Source organism: Eretmochelys imbricata, chromosome 1 (assembly GCF_965152235.1).
Source record: "Eretmochelys imbricata isolate rEreImb1 chromosome 1, rEreImb1.hap1, whole genome shotgun sequence".
NCBI lineage: Eukaryota > Metazoa > Chordata > Testudines > Cheloniidae > Eretmochelys > Eretmochelys imbricata.
In genome coordinates this window covers 218,454,474-218,474,722 of record NC_135572.1, presented here as the reverse complement: position 1 = coordinate 218,474,722, position 20,249 = coordinate 218,454,474, and the positions used below count along the sequence as shown (strand labels likewise).

General features: G+C 47.0%; 1 protein-coding gene across 1 annotated transcript in view; it reads left to right on the top strand.

Moving 5' to 3' along the window:
* The window catches only part of LOC144268587 (scavenger receptor cysteine-rich type 1 protein M130-like), a 73,984-nt gene that overhangs the window by 7,248 nt on the left and 46,487 nt on the right, over nucleotides 1-20,249 (top strand). Inside the window, 4 exon segments of the mRNA XM_077823615.1 lie at nucleotides 714-805; nucleotides 4,475-4,771; nucleotides 4,774-4,788; nucleotides 17,102-17,416. Of these exon segments, the coding sequence (XP_077679741.1) occupies nucleotides 714-805; nucleotides 4,475-4,771; nucleotides 4,774-4,788; nucleotides 17,102-17,416 (719 nt within the window).

The following is a 20,249-nucleotide window of genomic DNA, read 5'->3' as shown; positions in this document are numbered from 1 at the left end:
GCGAGATGGTCACTCAGAACCTAGTCAGTCAGTGTTAAGAACAAGCTCTGACATGGTGAACAGGAAGCCCTCTGAGACTCTGCTGCCACTGATGGTCACCTCTGAAGAAGGAAGTTCCATGACACACTCCTACCACTAATGTACCACTGCCATTCAGGAAGCCCTGAGCAGTCTGGATTCCACAAAGGGAACAGGGGTTGGTCCCTTCTCCTTTGGATACAGCTGACCCCAGTGGTAACATCCCAACTCTGTGGTTTTAGTGGCCTAGCTACAATTGGACACACACAGCTCTGAGGGGTTCAATTTTAGAGGTTTCTTTTTTCCACATTTGTTTTCATAATTAGTTTGTCAAATGAGCAGCATTCTAGAGTTATTTAACTAATCAGACAGAATCATTTTTCACACAGTTCTGCCCTGCACCAAGGAGGGCGGTTACATGATGATCCGAGACTGAAGCAAAGATGACATCAGAAGCGGACTCGTCACTCATATATGGTAACAGCTGGAGTTTTAGAATTGTATTGGATGTTTTAGTGGCATAAAAATTTAGATAAACTCTCTGATAATGTCTAAAAAGGTGAATATTGTTTCTATTGGTTCCTTCTCGCAGCTGATGCGAGCATCTGAGTCTACATATTTCCCTTCCACTGCTTTATTGTCACTTGTCAGACACAGAGGAGCCCTGGCAGAGTGTTTCCGTGCTGGCTGTGCAGTGTCAGGAGGGGACGGCAGGTCCGTCTGGCAATGAAGGGACATCTCTCCGCTCAGCTGCTTTGGCTTCTCCTCTTTCTTCAGGACACCACGGGTAAGTGCTTGCTTTATTTCACTGGATGAGTTGGGCAGATGAGAAGTAGGAAGAAAGCTTTAATCCACTAGAAACAGTGTTTTATTCCAGAAGTCAGTGAAGCAGATGGAAAGCAGGCAGTTGGGGTTAAAGTAAATTTGAGTTTCTGATTATCTCCCATTGGTTATTCTGAGAGAGGAGGTTTTTATATTTGCAATAATCACAGATTTGACCCTGTCACAATCTGTATGCTTTATAAAATACCCCAGTCTTGTAGCACAGTGAGCCCGGAGTTGCTTTTAGTGAACTAATGACTTCAGTGCTTAGAAATTCCTGTCAACTAATCAGAAGAAAAGCAGAGTGGACTTCTATATTATGACCTCCAGCCTCATCGCCCGTCCAGCTCTGTGCCTGTGTATGGAACCTGTGAATAATTCCAGATATACACTCCATGCCATTTAAAATAACACTGCTGTCCTGTGTGCGTCAAACGTGCTGGGCCAACTTCAGCAGGGTTTGAAATGATGCACTTGTGAGGACATTGAACTGTTCAGTAGCAGCCTGTTTCTGTGAGTTGCTGCAGTCTGAGACGCTGCTGTTCTGTAGCTGCAGTGTGAACAGGTGAAGCTGAAGATGAAAGTCAGATTTTAGAAACCTCAAATATTTAGCTAGAGACAAACTGCAGTACCACAGCTGGTATGTAGAGATCGCAGATAGCTCTGCAACGTCTCTGTGCCTCGGAGGGTAGGTGCTGAGGATTCCAGAGCAAGGACATTTTCTGAAGTGGGGGGTTTTACCTGAACTTCCCAAGAAAGTTACATAGAAGCAGCTGGAGTTTGATCTCATGATAAAACTGATCTTTACCAGAGTGAAAACGCAGAGAATTCCACTGGGATTCAAAAAACAAAACAAAAAAAAAAACCAAAAAAAATTGCAGGTGAAGAGAAATGGTTTTGTAAAATTGTTGCCCCATGACTAACAGCCTTTGCTGGTTTGGGACGACAAAGAGCAAGAGGCAGGTGTAACATGATGGTGGCTGCTGAAACCAGAGAGCAAACATGCTGCAGTGGATATGCCCTACTGGGAACGGCACGAAGAGGAAATCATAACAATAAACCCCCAGACACTGCTGTGGTGAGGACACCATGGAATACATGAGTGCACAACCTGTGCCCCCTGTGTAACTTACAGATGGTTCTATGGTGAAAACTCTGCACTGGGAATCCGACGATTAGTGTCCGTTCTTGTCTCTGACACAGATTTAGTGTGTGACCTTGGGGCATCTCATTTAATTTCTCACTGCCTCAGGTTCCCTTTCTGTAAAATGGGAACAATACCTACCTGTGTGATTGAGGGTGGAGAGAGAACATGGAGATAAAATTCACCAGACAGAAAAAAACCTTTAAATAAATTAAAATGATCAAGGTGAACTCTTTTGTTCCAAGCCGAACACATGGGTTCCTACAAAGCGGGGAAGGGTCAGAAGAGACACCAAGTTTCTTAATCTCACTCAGTGTTGCAGAATGAATCCCTTCAACAAGGGGTCACCAGTACACAAATTTGAGAACCACTGAACAAGAGGGATGTGGAGGTGGGTCCAGAGCTCCTGGACTTCCCATAATAGTCACTGTGCTCTGGGGAAGGGGTTTGTTTTCACCATGAGATTGTATGGAACAGTGCCCCCCTCCCCACAGCTTCCCATCAATATACAGCTGTAATTGCAGCTAGTGGGAGCTCTCTGCTCTGGGGGTTCTGATGTCCCCTGCCCCCCAGGATGGAGTTACAGCCCTTGTTACTGGAAAGGGAATGTGCTTTATAAAAACTGGGTATAAAATAGTCATCACAGATGAATTTGCACTTATACTTTGTAACCAGCAGGTAAATGCAAATGGGGAAAAACATTTTCTCTAATTCCTTCTGAGAAAACATTTAAAAATTTGAAGCAGGTAGAATGGGTGGGGTCTGGGAGGAACAGTGACTCAGACAGAGGAGGAAGGCAAGTAGCATTGAGTGGCAGGTGGGCTGTATGTGTGTGTGGGGGGGTGGCACTGAATGGGCAGAGCAGCAGCAAGTGTGAGGGGAGGGAGAGCAGGATAGTGGGATATGTCTGGCTCTCCATGTTATGTTCACAGCAGAAACACAGAGAAGTTAGATAAATATATGAAATACTCTTTCTGGAAGGTTGCAATGTAACACGACTTTATAACTTAGAATGTAGAACATGCGGATGACACTGAACTGGGAGGAGAGGTAGATACGCTGGAGGGTAGGGATAGGGTACAGAGGGACCTAGACAAATTAGAGGATTGGGCCAAAAGAAATCTGATGAAGTTCAAGAAGGACAAGGGCAGAATCCTGCACTTAGGAAGGAAGAATCCCATGCACCGCTACAGACTAGGGACCGAATGGCTCGGCAGCAGTTCTGCAGAAAAGGACCTAGGGGTTACAGTGGACGAGAAGCTGGATATGACTCAACAGTGTGCCCTTGTTGCCAAGAAGGCCAATGGCATTTGGGATGTATAAATAGGGTCACTGCCAGCAGATCGAGGGACGTGATCATTCCCCTCTATTCGACATTGGTGAGGCCTCATCTGGAGTACTGTGTCCAGTTTTTGGCCGCACACTACAAGAAGGATGTGGAAAAATTGGAAAGAGTCCAGTGGGGGGCAACAAAAATGATTAGGGGACTGGAACACATGACTTATGAGGAGAGGCTGAGGGAACTGGGATTGTTTAATCTGCAGAAGAGAAGAATGAGGGGGGATTTGATAGCTGCTTTCAACTACCTGAAAGGGGGTTCCAAAGAGGATGGATCTAGACTGTTCCCAATGGTAGCAGATGACAGAACAAGGAGTAATGGTCTCAAGTTGCAGTGGGGGAGGTTTAGGTTGGATATTAGGAAAAAGTTTTTCACTAGGAGGGTGACGAAACACTGGAATGCTTTACCTAGGGAGGTGGTGGAATCTCCTTCCTTAGAAGTTTTTAAGGTCAGGCTTGACAAAGTCCTGGCTGGGATGATTTCGTTGGGGATTGGTCCTGCTTTGAGCAGGGGATTGGACTAGATGACCTCCTGAGGTCCCTTCCAACCCTGATATTCTATGATTCTATGAACCCTCACACACAAGAACCCCAAAACAGAGAGAGACAAAGCAGGGTGCTTCACAAGGCAGAGAGGCACAACTTACCCCATCTAGGTTTAGGTGGGCTCTCTGGAGTCTGACTGCTGAAGGCCCAGATTGCCACTTCCTTACAAAGCGCTCCATCCCTAGCCTGCAAACAGGACCAGGAAGTCCCTTCCTCTTAAAGTGGCAGCAGGTTGGCATTTTAACAGTTTTCAATACACCACACTCCTTTCCAGGCAGGAGAGGTTGTTGGAGATGGTTGGAGGAGCTGGTGCCAGGGAGAGGTTGGGTGGTGGAACATGTTTTCAAGTGAGTGGTGGGGGAGGAGGGTCGAAGGAATGAGGAGATTGGGTGATGAGGGAGGGTGGTGAATCACACAGCAGTGATGGAGCTCAGCATTCACCAGCCCAGAGGGCTCAGAGGGGAGGAGATACCTCATGCTGCCTCCCCAGTGACAAGCCTGACTGGGATATCAGGGAGTAAAGCCCAGGACCCTTGTGTGATAATCTCCAAGCCAGAGCAGATGGGCTCTGCTCTGTCTGCAACTCTGCTCTGTGTCTCTTTGAAGGTGCTGATGAGCTGAGGCTGGTGAATGGAAGCAGCCCCTGTGCCGGGAGAGTGGAGGTTAAACACCAGGATCTGTGGGGGACGGTGTGTGATGTTCCCTGGGACATGGAAGATGCTGAGGTGGTTTGTAAGCAGTTGGGATGTGGACCTGCTGTCAGTGCCCTTGGTAATGCTCATTTTGGAGAAGGATCTGGACCAACTTGGCTGATTCTAGCTGATTGTGATGGTTACGAGTCAGCTCTCTGGAACTGCAGTCATGTAGGATGGGGTGCACTCCAGTGCCCTCATTCTTTTGATACCGAGTGATCTGCTCAGGTAAGAACTCTGCCAACCTGCCCCTGTAGGAAACTCCCTATGAGGGAGAAGGGACTGAACCCAAAGTATGCGACATTCCTGGAGACTCAGAGCTGGAGGGTGCCCTGCACTGAGGTCTGTGTGGAGCTGACCAGTCTCTCCCTGAGCTCCCCTTGGTAGACTGTGGATAAGCAGGCTGTGCCATCCTCTGGGCAGGTCAGGCAGCTATCATGGAGTAAGGGTGGGGTGGGGCAAAGCCCCATTAGCAGGTCTGTGCCTGTAGGTGCCTGTGTATAGAAGCCCAGTGTCTCCCCAGGGGAGCAGCTGTTGTGACCCTGCCTGTGGCTGTGGGAGCTGGGACTGGAGCCGGGGGGGGGCGAGTGCTGTGGAGTTTTCCCCAGAGTTCCCTGAGGCAGCAAGAGAGGAGCCCTGAGCCTGACCATGGCAAGTGGGAGGGGCCAAACCAGCTGGGGGTAGGTGCAGGGGCAAAAACTGACTCCACTGCTCCACACAGCTCCCTCCTTCCCCTAATCCCCCCAGAGTCAGGCAGGAAACTCCCACATGACGTGTAGCTCTTTGTTCTGCAGCCCACCTGGTTGCCTTCCCATGCAAGGTGAGCTAGAATTATCCCTAGGATAATGTCGTGGAGACAGCATCTGGATCCCTCTGCACTTGGGAAATAGAGGTATATGTATAACCTGGCTTCATCAAAGCTCGTGTTGTTAAAATGGCTGTGTTTGCACACAGGTCTAAAGAGAGTGACTTAAAAACAGCCCTGACACGTGTAATACTAAGCCCTGGTCTACACTACAGAGTTAGGTTGATGTAAGACAGTTTACGTTGACCTAATTCCGTAAGTGTCTACACTAAAATGTAGCTCCTGCCAATGTAACTTGCCCACTACTCCGACATAACAACTCCACCTCCATGAGAGGTGTAGCACTTAGGTCGATGTAGCTAGGTCTACAAACTGTCAGTGTGGACACTGCATTGCTTATATTGACTGTTGTTGCCTTTCTGAATCCATCCCACAATGCTCCACACTGATAGTTAAACTGATGCAAGCATGGGTGGGGGGTATGGCAAGCTAGGGGAGGCTGAACCTCCCCAAACAGCCAGGCATGGCCCCACCCACGCTCCACCCTGAACCCCCTCCTGCTTCCTGCCGCTTCCCAATGTCCTCAGCCCAGGGAGGTTGCTCCTCTTCCCCGAGGGGGCTGGGGCTAGCGCGTCCCAGCCTGGGGCTCAGGACTCCGGCCAGTTGGGGCCCCCGGTGCTCTGGGGCTGGGGGCTCTTGGGAGGGTTGGTCAGGGCGGCCCGGGGCTGGAGCGGGGGGGCCAGCAACCACGGTCAGGGGCTCGAGGTTCCCACAGAGGAGGAGGGGCAGAAGGGGTGGAGGAGGGGTGGGGCTTCAGGCAGAAGGGAGAGGGCCAGGGGCTAGGCTCCCTGAACGGGAGGCTCAAACGCCGCCCATGGGTGCAAGCACTCCTGGTGAGGATGTGCACCACCAACACAAGAAGCGTTGTGTGGACACACAAAAGTGATTTAGTTATTGTGGCGGCTATATATTCACATAACTTAGGTCAACTACATTTTGTACTGTAGACTTGCCCTCAGTGTAGGACATTGGTCGCTGCAGCTGGCTGAACAGCAACAACACCTCTTTGTTCTGATTAGCTCAGTTTGCATCTCTCTGCAAATCCCTGATCACCACCACTGGTGAAGGCACATCTGATCACTGGGGTCAGTGCTTTGTGTGTCTCCCCTCACACCCTGCCACTCACTTACCACCCTGAATGCCACTGAATGCGTCCGATGAAGAGAGCTGTAGCTCACGAAAACTTATGCTCAGATAAATTTGTTAGTCTCTAAGGTGCCACAAGTAGTCCTTTTCATTTTACCATCTTCAGTGACAGTATCCCCAGAAACTGTGGGGAGGTCACCCCTCCCCTGTGCCCTCTTGGCCCTGTGTCAGAACACAGGGCCACAGTCACCATAAGCCTCCCCCACCCACCTTCCCTCAGAAATACGCCGGGCACAGTGGGGGCCTCCTCAACAGGCCCTAAAGTGGAGTAACCCTCAGCATATGGAGATGCATTGGCTCCCCTCTCAGTCTCTGTGCCAGGCTCAGCACAGGTGCATGGATCTACCGGGGCCGAGGTGAAGGGTCTCTCTCTGCGCTTCATTCTGGGTTTCCCGTGTGCAGTGAGCTCTGCAGCTGCAGTGTCTCAGCTGAGGTGTAACTGCCTGAGCTGCAGCATCCTAATTTCTGCTGTTTCTATACCAGAAATGCACAAGTGCAGAGAGGAGCTCCTTTGCATAATGGGAGGAGCCAAAAGTGGGAGCCTGGCAGCCACACCCCCATTCCCTGCTGGGCTTGTTCTTGTCTCTGCAGCCGCAGCTCTGGGCTTGTAAACCCTGAACTTCTGGGCCTATTGGTGCTGCTTGGAGGATTTGGGGAGGATCCAGAGGGTACAAAGAAACTCGACCAGCTATCTGGGAATTAGGCACCAGCATTTACCTTGTAAATGCTGAATAAACGTGAAATGGAAACCGACTTGTCTGAGAAACCCTCATTCTATCCCTCCTGCTCCAGTGTACCTCCTGTAACTTATCTTGGTAACGAAGCGACCAATGAGACACATGAACTGAGTGTCCCCTCACAGTTATTATTGACAATTATTTACCTCAGGAATTATTATTGACAATTATTTACCTGAGGTTACAGAAAGAGACATTTACACTAAAGGAAAAGATTCCTTGGCATTTTAAGTTCCCTGCATGAATGTTCAGTGTGTGTCCTTCATTTTGGGTCTGTATCACACATTGGGACCACATTTGGCCCTTGGTAGATTGAGAGCTCTGCTCCCTAGACACAACTGCTGTAAAGTTGCCCTGACTCTGTGCTAGGGTAATGCTCACATGTACTAGCCTTCACAGTGACCCTCCCCATCCCTGACAAGCATTGGCTGGATCTTGGTAGGCCCCACTTTAACAGTCAGTAATCAGCTCAGGTGCTCTGCTACTTTCCCTCTCTCCCACTTCTCCTGTCTGCACAGCCGCTCCGTGGCTTTCACACCCTGCACCCACACAAAACCTATCTGGCCAATTTTCTGTACTGCACCAAGGGAAATGCATCACAATTCCCTTCATCTGCACACCAGGCAGCAACCCTGTACACACAAGGAGTACAGGAGGCGAGCAGAGAGGCCAACACACAGCATGGCATTGTTAGATATTGTTATTGAATAGGATCCCTGCCCACCAGCTTTGCACTTCTCTTTTGAGCAGCCTCGTGGCTTCTCCAGTTTACACCATCCACTTACATCCAGGCTCTCATCTGGAAATAAGCACAGTATGGATTTTGCTAACAGCTCCCTTTTGGAGCATGCCTCTTGTCTCACAGAGCCAGCTGGTCTAGCTTCAACTACACCTATGTTTCACTGGCAACAATCAGCTTAGAGGTGGCAATGGGTGCAGTTGACTAGCGGTGATGTGTAAGGCCCACTTTACACCACTGTTATACCAGTGCAGCTTCCTACACAAAGCACTATGGAGGACAGAGACCTCTGTGTGCACATAGCCCTGCAGTCACTGCTAGAGTTGAACATTTCTCACACTATTTATTGTCATTGGTGCTCTCAGAGATCGGAGACTGTTGTTCATTCATTGCAATGAAGGTCAGACTCTCCTTACTGCCTGTGGACAGACAGTTTCGCATGTCAGTGACTGTGGAATTAAATTAAAATTCACTAACAAAAATCCTCATTAATGCACCTGGTGGGAGATGAAGGCAGTCTGTGTGTTTAATGATGGGTTTAGCTAGGTTCATGGGACTCTGTATGCTACTACCTCAGGGAGAGGCACTGTACCTGGGAATCAGGGGCAGACCCAGAGTGTGTGAGGCTACCAAGAGAGAGAGCAGAGAGACACTATTTAGAGTGATAGGGGATGCGTCAGTTCGGGGAGGATAGCAGTTGTGTCTGGGTGGCCACCAGCCCCCTGCTAAGAGGAGGGGCCATGTCTGAGAGAAAGGAGGGAGGCAGAGTCAAGTGACTGACAAGAGAAAGCCTGGGAACATGAGTGAGTCTGACCAACAGGAAGTGAGATGCCCAGCACTGGAGAGAGGAGAAGCCAATTTGGAGCAGTCTGGAGCCAGCTATGGAAAGGTCAGGACTGGCTGTGTGGTGAGTCCCAGGTCTTCATGCAGGGTCCCCCTGAGAACTGGCCCCTGGGCAGCAGCATCGCTCAGCTTGGGCCTTTCCCTCTTCAAGGTCACTCCCCGGTTAAAGAGTTCTGTTGGGAATATTCCCCACCAAGCCAGGCTGAATTAATGCTTCAGCTACCTAGGGAAAATCCACCACCACATGGGAAACTTTGCTCTGACTGTGAGTCCACGCTGCCTGCCTGCTGCGAGTTTGTCTGAGCACTAGGGTAGGAGACTAAAGGTAGGATTTTAGTAGTCTTATTGAAATGTGCACCTTGAGCCCTGCACCCCTTTGTGATGAGGGGAAATCCCAGGAGCAGAAGCAGCTTGACTCCTGCATGAAGAGGATGCCTGAGAGCAGCGATCATCAGCCCCCGTGCAGTGACTGAGGAGTTTAGATTCATGGGAAACTAATGGGTACTATCAGCATGGGCACCAGTGACCCTGAGAGCAGTGTTTTACCATGTTATGTTATCATAGAATATCAGGGTTGGAAGGGACCTCAGGAGGTCATCTAGTCCAACCCCCTGCTCAAAGCAGGACCAATCCCCAAATTTTTGCCCCAATCCCTAAATGGCCCCCTCAAGGATTGAACTCACAACCCTGGGTTTAGCAGGCCAAGGCTCAAACCACTGAGCTATTCCCCCCCACCCCCCAAGTTATATTTACTTTCTGTTTAGTATAACTACTGTGTTGAATATACTATATGTGTCTGCTTTATTTCTTGAGAGTCTCTAACTATCTGTCAAGTAAGTGGGTGTTACCCTCTGGTTAGAATTTTCCTTCCAACTGCCCTGGGACCCTGCTAGGAAGGAACGAAAAGAGTGGATGCACTGCCAAATAAATTCATATGGGAAGAAAATAAGGAAGTTGCATCCTGCTGAGCTGGAGACGAGATTCAAAAGAACCCAGGCCTGTCCATCAAATCCTGTAAGGAGATTGATGCTAAAGAAGGTAATTGGATGGTTAAGGGGTGCTACATAAGGGTGAATGGGTGTAAAAGGATTTTCACAGGGTGGCTGGTCCCTGTGGATAGGCTAAGTCAGCAACCCTGGACCATAGTAGGTGAGTCCAATCCAGCAAATTAAAGAGGGCTGGGCTACACCTGGGGCTGTAAAGGGCTGCTCGTGGGCAGTTTGGGAAGATGGACAGGGACAGGCTGCATCCTGGGGAGGGGAAGGTACACCAGAGTGGAGTTAGCTCCTGTGGTGTATCCCTGCAACAAGGGGCCAGGGGCTTAGGGAAGCAGCTAGGGGCCAAGAAGGGAGAAGAGCTGACTGAAACTGGGAAGCTGCCAGGAGCAGCAGTGCCAGAGACCCCTGGATGGGGGTGTCCCTGAGACCAAGGAATGAGAAAAAAGTTTTTTTTTTTTTCTATTGGTTTGCTAATTTCTCTTAAGAAAATAAATCTTCCTGCAAAAGACTGGGTGTGGCAGTGCATTCTTTGAAGCTGGGGGAGAAGTATGACTGGGTGACAAGGGTGTAAAGGGATTGTCAAATTTAGCAGGTGTGTGGTTCTTTCTGGGGAATACACTGAGTATTTGAGTGTTGGACAGATGTAGGGTTGTGAGTATAGGCTGTTCAGTACAGTTCACCTAAAAACAAGTTCTATCTTAACAGAGAGAAGGCATTTGACTCAGTGCTACTTTTGTCATGTGCCCTATTCCCTGAGTGATATTTTCAAAGGCAAAGTGTGCATGTTTGTGCTCTGACTGTGTTGGATCACAGCTCAAAGAGGGCAGAGTTAATGTTGCATGGGTGAGCACCTTGACTTTGTGTTTTCAGAGGTTTGAGTTTCCTGAACTCAGCATTCTGGAAGAGCACAAGATACCTCTGGGCAACCTTACCCCTGCACAAATGAAGGTTTCTTTCAGTGAATTTCCTAGTTTTTTTGAACAAAAAGAGAAGTGTTTGTTGTCAGAGTTAGTGGTCATTTAGAAGGTTATAGTTCTCACCTATGTTTGCAGTTGATAGAAACTGTAACTAGGTAATTGGAAAAAGACCTAACTTTTATATAGCCCTTTTCATCAGTAGATCACAAAAAGCTTTACCTTAGTATCCCCATTATACAGCTGGGGAAACTGAAACACAGAGAAGTGAAGTGATTTGCTCAAGGACACTTAGAAGTCCAGAGGCAGAGCTAGGAATAGTCACAGTCCAGGGGTCTCTATACTAGGCCATATGGTTGCTTAGTGATTCCTCAGAGCTCCTACTTGTTTTTGTACCTTTTGTCACAATGGAATGGGAATAATAGTTGTGCTTTGAAATGTTTGTAATGGGTATTTGCTAAGAGGGTTAGTCAGAAAAATTCCATCCGTCTGTCCCAAAATCTTGACAGTCTTGTATTACATGGTTGTTACAGTAACTTTAAGTTTGTGAGAGGAGACTGATATTTTTCTCTCCTTCTCCACCCCCTGTCCGACCAGTTTCTGTAAAATTAACCCTCCTCAATATTTCTAGCTCCCCCTCCCCTTCCTATCCCAGTAAGCCATTAGTTGGCACTCAAGAAGCCATTAACATGGAAGAAGTTGTTCCTTGCTGTCTCCGGCCCTGTGCTTCTTCATAAACATATCACAGCAGCAGATCACTGGAGGGCTACACCCTACCTTGGTTATGGCACCTGAGCTGCACACTGAGCTGGGCCCCCCATTCCCCTGACCCACCACACCTGGGACTCCTTCCCCAGCCAGGCTCCAGGACAATCTAGTCCACCCCCATCCAAACTGCCTCCCCCTGCACCCACCTAATGGTGACCTGTACCTTCACTAATCATTTCCTAAATTTCAGAGGTGGAACATTTAAAGTGGAACAGCTTCAACAGGAGCCATTGAGAGCATTCCAGCCTGGAATAGTTCACGGCCTGGTGAGTAGCACACTCACCTGTGGGTCAGGGACAGAGTACCTGAATTCAAGCCCCTGCTCCTGAGTAGGGATTCAAACCAGTGTCTCCCAGACAAGTGCCCTAATCACTGGACTAAAGGTTATAAGAGGGAGCACACACAATTTCTGTATGACCCACAATGGGCTCTTCTGATTTTCTGACAAGTTCCAAACAGTTTTAAGGCTGAATCAAATATTTTTTTCTGATTTTTTCGGTTTGCTGTCTGAACCAAGACAACAATTACTGGCCTGGCTGTAGCTAGGACTGGTGACACCAGAGGGATGGAGGCTGTGGTGAGGATCGGTGTGGAGGTGAAGAGGCTGGGTGGGTGTGACACTCATATCTTCCCAATGCCAGGAGGCAAGGGCCTCACTGGTATCAGGTAATGAGTTTCAGATGGCCTGGCCAGTTCAGTGTCCCCCAATTCAATGAGGTCATAATCTGTGTCTGAGAAGTGGCATGTACAATATTGGAAAACTAATAAGTCACTGATCATTGATATTCTTACACATTGTATGTATGAAGTGTGTACAAGGGTTATGAGTACAGGCTGGAATAATGACTAAAGTGTGTTTAAACCAGGCATGTCAGGGGGAGCTGGCAAACAGGTCTGCCAAAGGAATGTGTTTGCTTCTCTGACCAGCCTGGTCATCAGGTAGAGATGAAAAAGGTCTATTTGCATATTAGGAAAACAAAACTATCAAGCTCCAAGTTTGGGGGGGGGAGACATCATGTCATCTACATGCAGGAGGCGAGAGAAGCTTGGTCTGAGTTTTACTTCTCAAAGAGTACACTGCAACTGTTTACTGGGCTATAAAAACAGGGGAGCTGAACCTCAAGCAATAAGCAATTGAATCATCTGATTGTATACAATATTATGTACCATATTACTATATTATGAAAGTGTATTGAGTGAGATGTTCAATGAAAGCCTATGCCACACATAATATCATCATGGAATCTATGTATAACTATATTAAGAATTATGGCTTCTCATTGATATTGTGATTTAAAGTGTGTGTCCAAATAAAGGGTTTCTCCCAGGCAGGAGGGAAGGCAACTATCTACCTGTCCCCAGCGAAATTAAGCAAAGAGTCACCCCAAACAAAGGAAGCTCTATTTGCATAGAAATCAGGAGGGGGATGGGAAGTCCAGAGAAAAGGAAGAACAGCGTAAGGTCATCCTGCCTCTTGAAACAAGATCACTGAACTTTGGAAGATATATGCAAGAACAGAAATCATCTTTGCCATCCGTCACTAGGCAAACACAAGACAACAGTTGCAATTTGAGCCAGGTGAAAACTTGAGAATTGTTAGTCTGCTGAGAGCACAATTGGTCATGCTGACCATGTATTCCCCTGTCAGTATCCCTCTGTTGTTTTTTGTCTTCTACCTAGATTGTAAGTTCTTTGGGGCAGAGACTGTCTTTCTCTTCTGTGTTTGTACAGCACCCAGCACAATGGAGTCCTGGACCATGAGTAGGGCTCCCAGGTGCTATGACACTACTACTAATCTGCCTGGTGTGATAAGTGCGTGTTGGATTTTACACAACATCTGTGAGACCCAGGTTGAAATCCTGGAGGATGGAAGGGGTAGGAACTAGATAAATCTTCTCAAAATTATGGGCAGCCAGAGAGGGGACCCCTGCAAAATGATCCAAGTGGTTAAGGGAAGAGAGTGGGGGTGCCTTGTGCTTCTGCTAGGATGCCACAGGAAGTTGTGGCTAATGAACACTCTGTGAGAAAGCAAGCGAGTTTTGGTTTGATTACATTCTGAATTAATAGCTTGGGGTGGGAGGTATTATGCCATTTACGGGCTGAGCTCGACCTGATTAAGTTTTTCAGACAAAATGGTAGCCAACAGAGGAGAGCAGCACAAATGATTAAAGGTTTAGAAAACATCAACTATGAGGAAAGATGGGAAAAATGGGTTGGTTTAGTCTGGAGAAGAGAAGGCCAATGGGGGGACAGCCTATGATTCTTCAAGTAAATAAAAGGCTGCTGTAAATAGGAGGGCATTAAACTGTTCTCCTTAACCACTGAGAACAGGACTAGAGTAAAAGGATTAAATTGCAGCAAGAAAGATTTAGATTAGACATTGGGGAAAGCTTCCTAACCATCAGACTTGTTAAGCAGCGGAGCGAATTGCCTACGGAGTTTGTGGAATCTCTGTCATTGGACGTTTTTAAGAAAGGGTCAGACAAACATCTGTCAGGGGTGGTCTAGATAATACTTACGCTATGTCTACACTGCAGACCTTACAGCGGCACAGCTGTAAGGTATCCTGTATAGCCTCTCTATGCTGATAGGAGAGATCTCTCCTGCTGGCATAATTAAATGAGCCCTAATGAGCAGCAGTAGCTGTATCAGTGGGAGAGCATCTCTCGCCAACACAGCTCTGTCCATACCGGTGCTTTTGTCAGTGAAACTTTTGTCGGTCAGGGGGGTGGGGGTTTTTTTCTACACCCCTGTCCGACAGAAGTTTCACTGACAAAAATGCCAATGAAGACCTAGGTTTAGTCCTGCCTTGGTGCAAGGGACTGGATTAGATGACGTATCAAGGTCCATTCCAGTCCTACACTTCTATCATTCTATGGAAATGAATTTATTGAGTTTATCAAAAAAAGTTACTGTCTCTCTTAGGGGTGTGAATTTTTCACAGCCATGACCCATGTAGCTAGGGTGACCTAAGTTTTAGGAGTAGACCAGACCAAAAGAATGTGATGCAAACTGCAAACCTTGCATATTGAGGGAGAGCCCCACCAAGGAGTTTTCACCCCTGACGGTGATACATCAGAAAGCGTTCTCCATCTCCTGTTGGGTTGAATGCAGTGGGAAGGAACTGTGCTAAGGCTATTTGGAATTGTGCTCCCATTACGGTGCATTCTCCATAGTTTGCAGGACATTGGAGTGTTGGGGCAGAGTGCTTGGCTTTTGCAGCAAAAGGTGCTTTATCATGGTTGTTTGCCTCTGCATTGTCTGCATCGTGTCCCTCCCAAGGGCTGTATGCTCCATTCTGAGCTTTTGTGCATGCTCCAGGAAACCTTTCCAGCTGCTTTCAAGGCCTTCTATTGGGATTAACTGTATGCTCCATGGAACAGATCATCTACAGCTTTTTCTTCTGTTTCCTGAGATCTGACAGCTTCTCTGCACGCTACAACTCCCCTCTTCACACAGTTACACGTGCACAGGGAAATAAGAAAAAGCACAGTCATTTATGGTCCCATTCTTCATAGTCTCCATGCCAATAATGATAAAATATGCTTGTTCCCATAAGGTTGGAATGCTATGCCCCATCTTCTCTTCCAACACCATGGTTTCCTTTGAGATAGTAAGATAATCCCCCATTTATTTCCCATTCTATAGACCTTCTGTACTTTATTTGAGTGGTGCACACACGTGAGTGGGGAGGAAGGGACAGGCTTTGTGTAGGCGAGTTTTTTTTTTAAATGTGTATGGTTTGGAGCTGTTGGGTGCTGGATGGATGACTCTTTTCTTTTCTAGGATGGGTAGAGGAGTGGCAGGAGCAGGTTATTGACTGCTTGTGCCCTTCTACAGGCTTTACTGACTACAGCTGAGTAAATCATTGATTTTTCAGTTTAGTGGCCAAACCAAAAAATCTGAAAGAAGAACTGATTCATTTAGAGCCCAAACTGAATGGTTGTTTTTTTCTTGCAGAAACAAAACATAAAAAATATTCTTTCTGATCTAATGAAAGATTTGAAATATGATTTTGAAAAGACATTAAAAAAGGAACAAGTGTTGGGTGGGAAGGGGGAAAATTTCAGTTATTCATTCAGGTGTACTCAGGATGGCTTGCAGAGATGCAGGTGCAGTTACTAACCTGCTGGAGCTCGTTCGCTGACTCGGTACCAGATTCAGAGCCACCTCACTTTCATTTTCTCTGACAATGCCCTGTAGACATCTGAATTCTGGTGACTCTTATCCAGAGGGAACTGGACATGCTTGTCTCCAGACAGGGCCAATCAAGTCCTGGGCCTCTACATGGGTCCATGTGGAAGCAGGGGGGCCTTGGTTGCTATGGGAATGTGAACTCACCTGGTAACGAAAAGAGGCGCTCCTGGCTGCCTGCCAGCATTTAACCAGAGAGGGTACATCTGGTCAAGATGACCCCAGAGCTGTGGAGTGCAAACAGGCACAAAGCAGGTTGATGCAGGTGTGGAGCAATGCAGTATGGGACACTAGCTGGAGGACTGTCAGCAGCATTAGCATTAGGAATTATTTCACAGGAATCTTACAATGAACAAACTGATTGTGAAGTGGAGCTATTCCTTCTCCAATGAGGATTAGTTACGGCAACCTAAGATGCCAAATAAATTGCTCTGAGAACAGGGTTCATATGGACACAAGGTATTTAAGTAAAGCTAATTACAGTTGATGTGTGGTAACATCCCCTGTAGACAAGCCATAAGAGCAACTGATAAGCACTTCACACTGGAACTGGTTTTCCAGGTGTCAGGCTCTGCTGGTATGAGGCCGACACACAAGATCCTAATTCCAAGCAGTTGGAACATCTCCGCTTTCTGGCATCATGCAGAACATTCTCCTGCTTCCTTCCCACTAGTATTGTATCTAGTCTGTTCTAGACCATCACTTCTCCTTTGTGTCTATCCCACTCTCTGCTCCTTCTGCTTCTGGGGAATTATTTCTCCTCTCTGCCCTTTGCTTTTCCCTTCTGAACTCTCAGCCACTATTTTTGTATTTTCAGATCATATGAATTATGAAGCTCCTCCCTTCCTTGTTCTCACCCCTGTGAAGACACTTGCTATTCCTTGCCCCTTATTCTCCTTTACTCCCCAGTCTCACAGATTAAGCCTCTTTGAAGCCTCCAGGCTTTCTTTCTTTGAACTTTCGCCAGTTTTTCAATATCCTTCCTGTAATGAAGGAACAGAAAGTACATCCTCAGCTGGAATATTGTATAAGACCATGTAAACACTCATCAGTCCCGTCCAGTCCCACCTGGAGAGACAGTCACACACTCTGCTTTGTGTCATTCTGTTCACACCTGAGAATTATATTGTTGGCTACCTCTTGGCTTTGACCTCTTATTCAAACTCCCTCTCATCACTGGAGCACAGGAACTGGCATATGGAGTAAAGGGCTTATTTAACAATGTCTTTGCTGTTGAGAGAAGAAGGTTCCCTTCATTTCATCCCCAGGAAGGCCTGGGGAAGGTTTTGGGATGTCAGTATAACCAACACTCACTGATGGATGCATTGGCTCTTTAGGTCGCATTGAGGTCCGGCTGGTTGGAGGGGACACTGCCTGCTCTGGACGTGTTGAAGTCACACATGGAAATACATGGGAGACAGTCTGCGATTCACACTTGGATTTCAACACCGCTTCTGTTATCTGCAATGAATTAGGGTGCGGACAGGCTGTAGCTACTATAGGAGCAACCCATTTTGGAGAAGGACCTGATCTGATCTGGAAGGAAGAGTTTCATTGTGTGGGGAATGAGACTGTCCTTTCAAACTGTCCCAGGATGTCCCGTCCTAACGACACATGCTCCCACACTGATGCTGTCAGCATATTGTGTTCAGGTAAGAATTCAAACTGTTCACTTTAACATATGACTAATATAGGCCCTACAGCTGGGCTACTAGATCTCTTTTCTCTCACATCCATATATTCCTCCTGTGAAGCCACATCCCAGAAAACTTTGCACGTTTCCAAGTTGCTCCAAAGGATTCTTGTCTGCTACAAAGGGTGGCTTCACTTTCCCACCACCCAGGGGGAGCCAAGAAGAGATGGTGGGAAATCCCATTCTCTCTCATAGTCCTCACTCTATTTCAAGTGTCTGCACTAAATGGGGACAGTTCTATTTACCTTTCTTCTGATATAAGGATAGGGTCCCAACAGAGCTCTGATTTCCCTTATCCTCCACTAGGGATGCATGTTCTCCACTGCTGAGCCTCTCCTCCCTACTCAGATACATCTGTAAGGGGAAGGGGCAGGGTCTAGTGATCAGAGAACAGAACCAGAACCCAGGAGACATGGGTTTTCTTTCTAGTTCTGGTTCTGTATTCAGTTATGCCTTGTACCTCAGTTTCCCCATTTGTGAAACAGTTAATTTCCTACCTCAGATTGTATCTGTGAGGCTTAACTTCATTTGTGTTTGTAAAGGCTTTCAGGCACTTGAATACACAGTGCTATGTAGGGGGTAGGTGTTATTTTAAAACTTTCTTGATGGAATTGGACCAGTTGTGGCCACTTTTAGGTTATTGCCCTGCAATGGGGATTGGCTTTGTGCCACCCATTCATACAGATATGATTATTAGAGACTAGCTGAAAGCCCATACTATTGCTTGGGTGTAACTTGTAAAGTCTTGTGAAGCAATAGTGACTGCTGCAATAAAATATTAAGCAAAAAAACCCCAGAAATATTGTCACAAGGCAGGGCACTCACCAGTGCAGCACTTCCTGCTGGTCTGTCCAGGAATTAGCTCCTTCAGCTCAGGAGTTCCCTCTATGGGCCGGTCTCTTGCCCTCTGTTACCTGCCCTATTGTCTCCACCACCTCTGACCCCATGTCCCTCAGAGACCCTGGTGCCCCTTACCTTGGGGTGTTGCCACACTCTGGATCTCCCCTCCCAGAGGAACCCCAACCCCCATACCCACCTTTCAAGGTTCCCTCCCCACTCTGAACTCTAGGGTACAGTTGTGGGGACCCACATGAAATACCCCCCCTAAGCTTATCTCTACCAGCTTAGGTTAAAAACTTCCCCAAGGCACAAATTCTTCCTTGTCTTTAGAACTGTATCTCTGCCACCACCAAGTGAGTTAGACAAAGATTTAGGTTTCAGAGTAACAGCCGTGTTAGTCTGTGTTCGCAAAAAGAAAAGGAGTACTTGTGGCACCTTAGCGACTAACCAATTTATTTGAGCATAAGCTTTCGTGAGCTACAGCTCACTTCATCGGATGCATACTGTGGAAAGTACAGAAGATGTTTTGATACACACAAAGCATGAAAAAAATGGGTGTTTACCACTACAAAAGGTTTTCTCTCCCCCCACCCCACTCTTCTGCTGGTAATAGCTTATCTAAAGTGATCACTCTCCTTACAATGTGTACGATAATCAAGGTGGGCCATTTCCAGCACAAATCCAGGGTTTAACAAGAACGTCTGGGGGGGGGTAGGAAAAAACAAGGGGAAATAGGTTACCTTGCATAATGACTTTGCCACTCCCAGTCTCTATTCAAGCCTAAGTTAATTGTATCCAATTTGCAAATGAGTTCCAATTCAACTGTCTCTCTCTGGAGTCTGTTTTTGAAGTTTTTTTGTTGTAATATCGCAACTTTCATGTGTGTAATCGTGTGACCAGAGAGATTGAAGTGTTCTCCGACTGGTTTATGAATGTTATAATTCTTGACATCTGATTTGTGTCCATTTATTCTTTTACGTAGAGACTGTCCAGTTTCACCAATGTACCATTGCTGACACATGATGGCATATATCACATTGGTGGACGTTCAGGTGAACTAGCCTCTGATAGTGTGGCTAATGTTATTAGGCCCTGTGATGGTGTCCCCTGAATAGATATATGGGCACAGTTGGCAAAGATTTAGGAAAAGGACCACTTGGAGTTCCTGTTTCCCCAAACTATCCCCCCAAGCCCCTTCACCGCCTCTTCTGGGTGTAACTTGTAAACAAGGTGAGCTAAACAAGGTGAGCTAAAACCACTGGTTTTTAGGACAGTAAAAAACAATCAGGTTCTTAAAAGCAGAACTTTATAATAAAGAAAAAGTAAAAGAAGCACCTCTGTAAAATCAGGATGGAAGGTAATTTTACAGAGTAATCAGATTCAAAACACAGGATTCCCCTCTAAGCAAAACTTTAAAGTTACAAAAAAACCCAAACAAACCAGGAATAAACCTCCCTCTTAGCCGAGGGAAAATTCACAAGCTAAAACAAAAGATAATCTAATGCATTTCCTTCCTATTACTTACAATTTGTAATCTTAGATACTTAGTTCAGGTATGGCTTAAGAGATGTATTTTCCCTACCCTGGTTCTTCTCTGTCCCGGAGAGAAAAAAACAAAAACAAAAACCTCCCCCCACAGATTTGAAAGTATCTTCTCCCCTTATTGGTCCTTTTGGTCAGGTGCCAACCAGGTTATCTGAGCTTCTGTAGGCAAAGGAGGGATTTTATGCTACCCTTAGCTGTATGTTTATGACACTACCTTCTCTCAGTGGCTACTGCCAGTCATCATCTAGCCCCTTCTCTCAGAGGCAAACTGCAGTCTGTTATGGCCACTCATCACTGGCAAGGGTTGGACCTGCTGCCTTTCTAGCCCCACCTGCCTCCTTGCAGCCCTAGTACCTCCCCTGGCCTTTAGCAAGGCCTCAGCCTGGGGACTCACCAGGTCAGAGCTC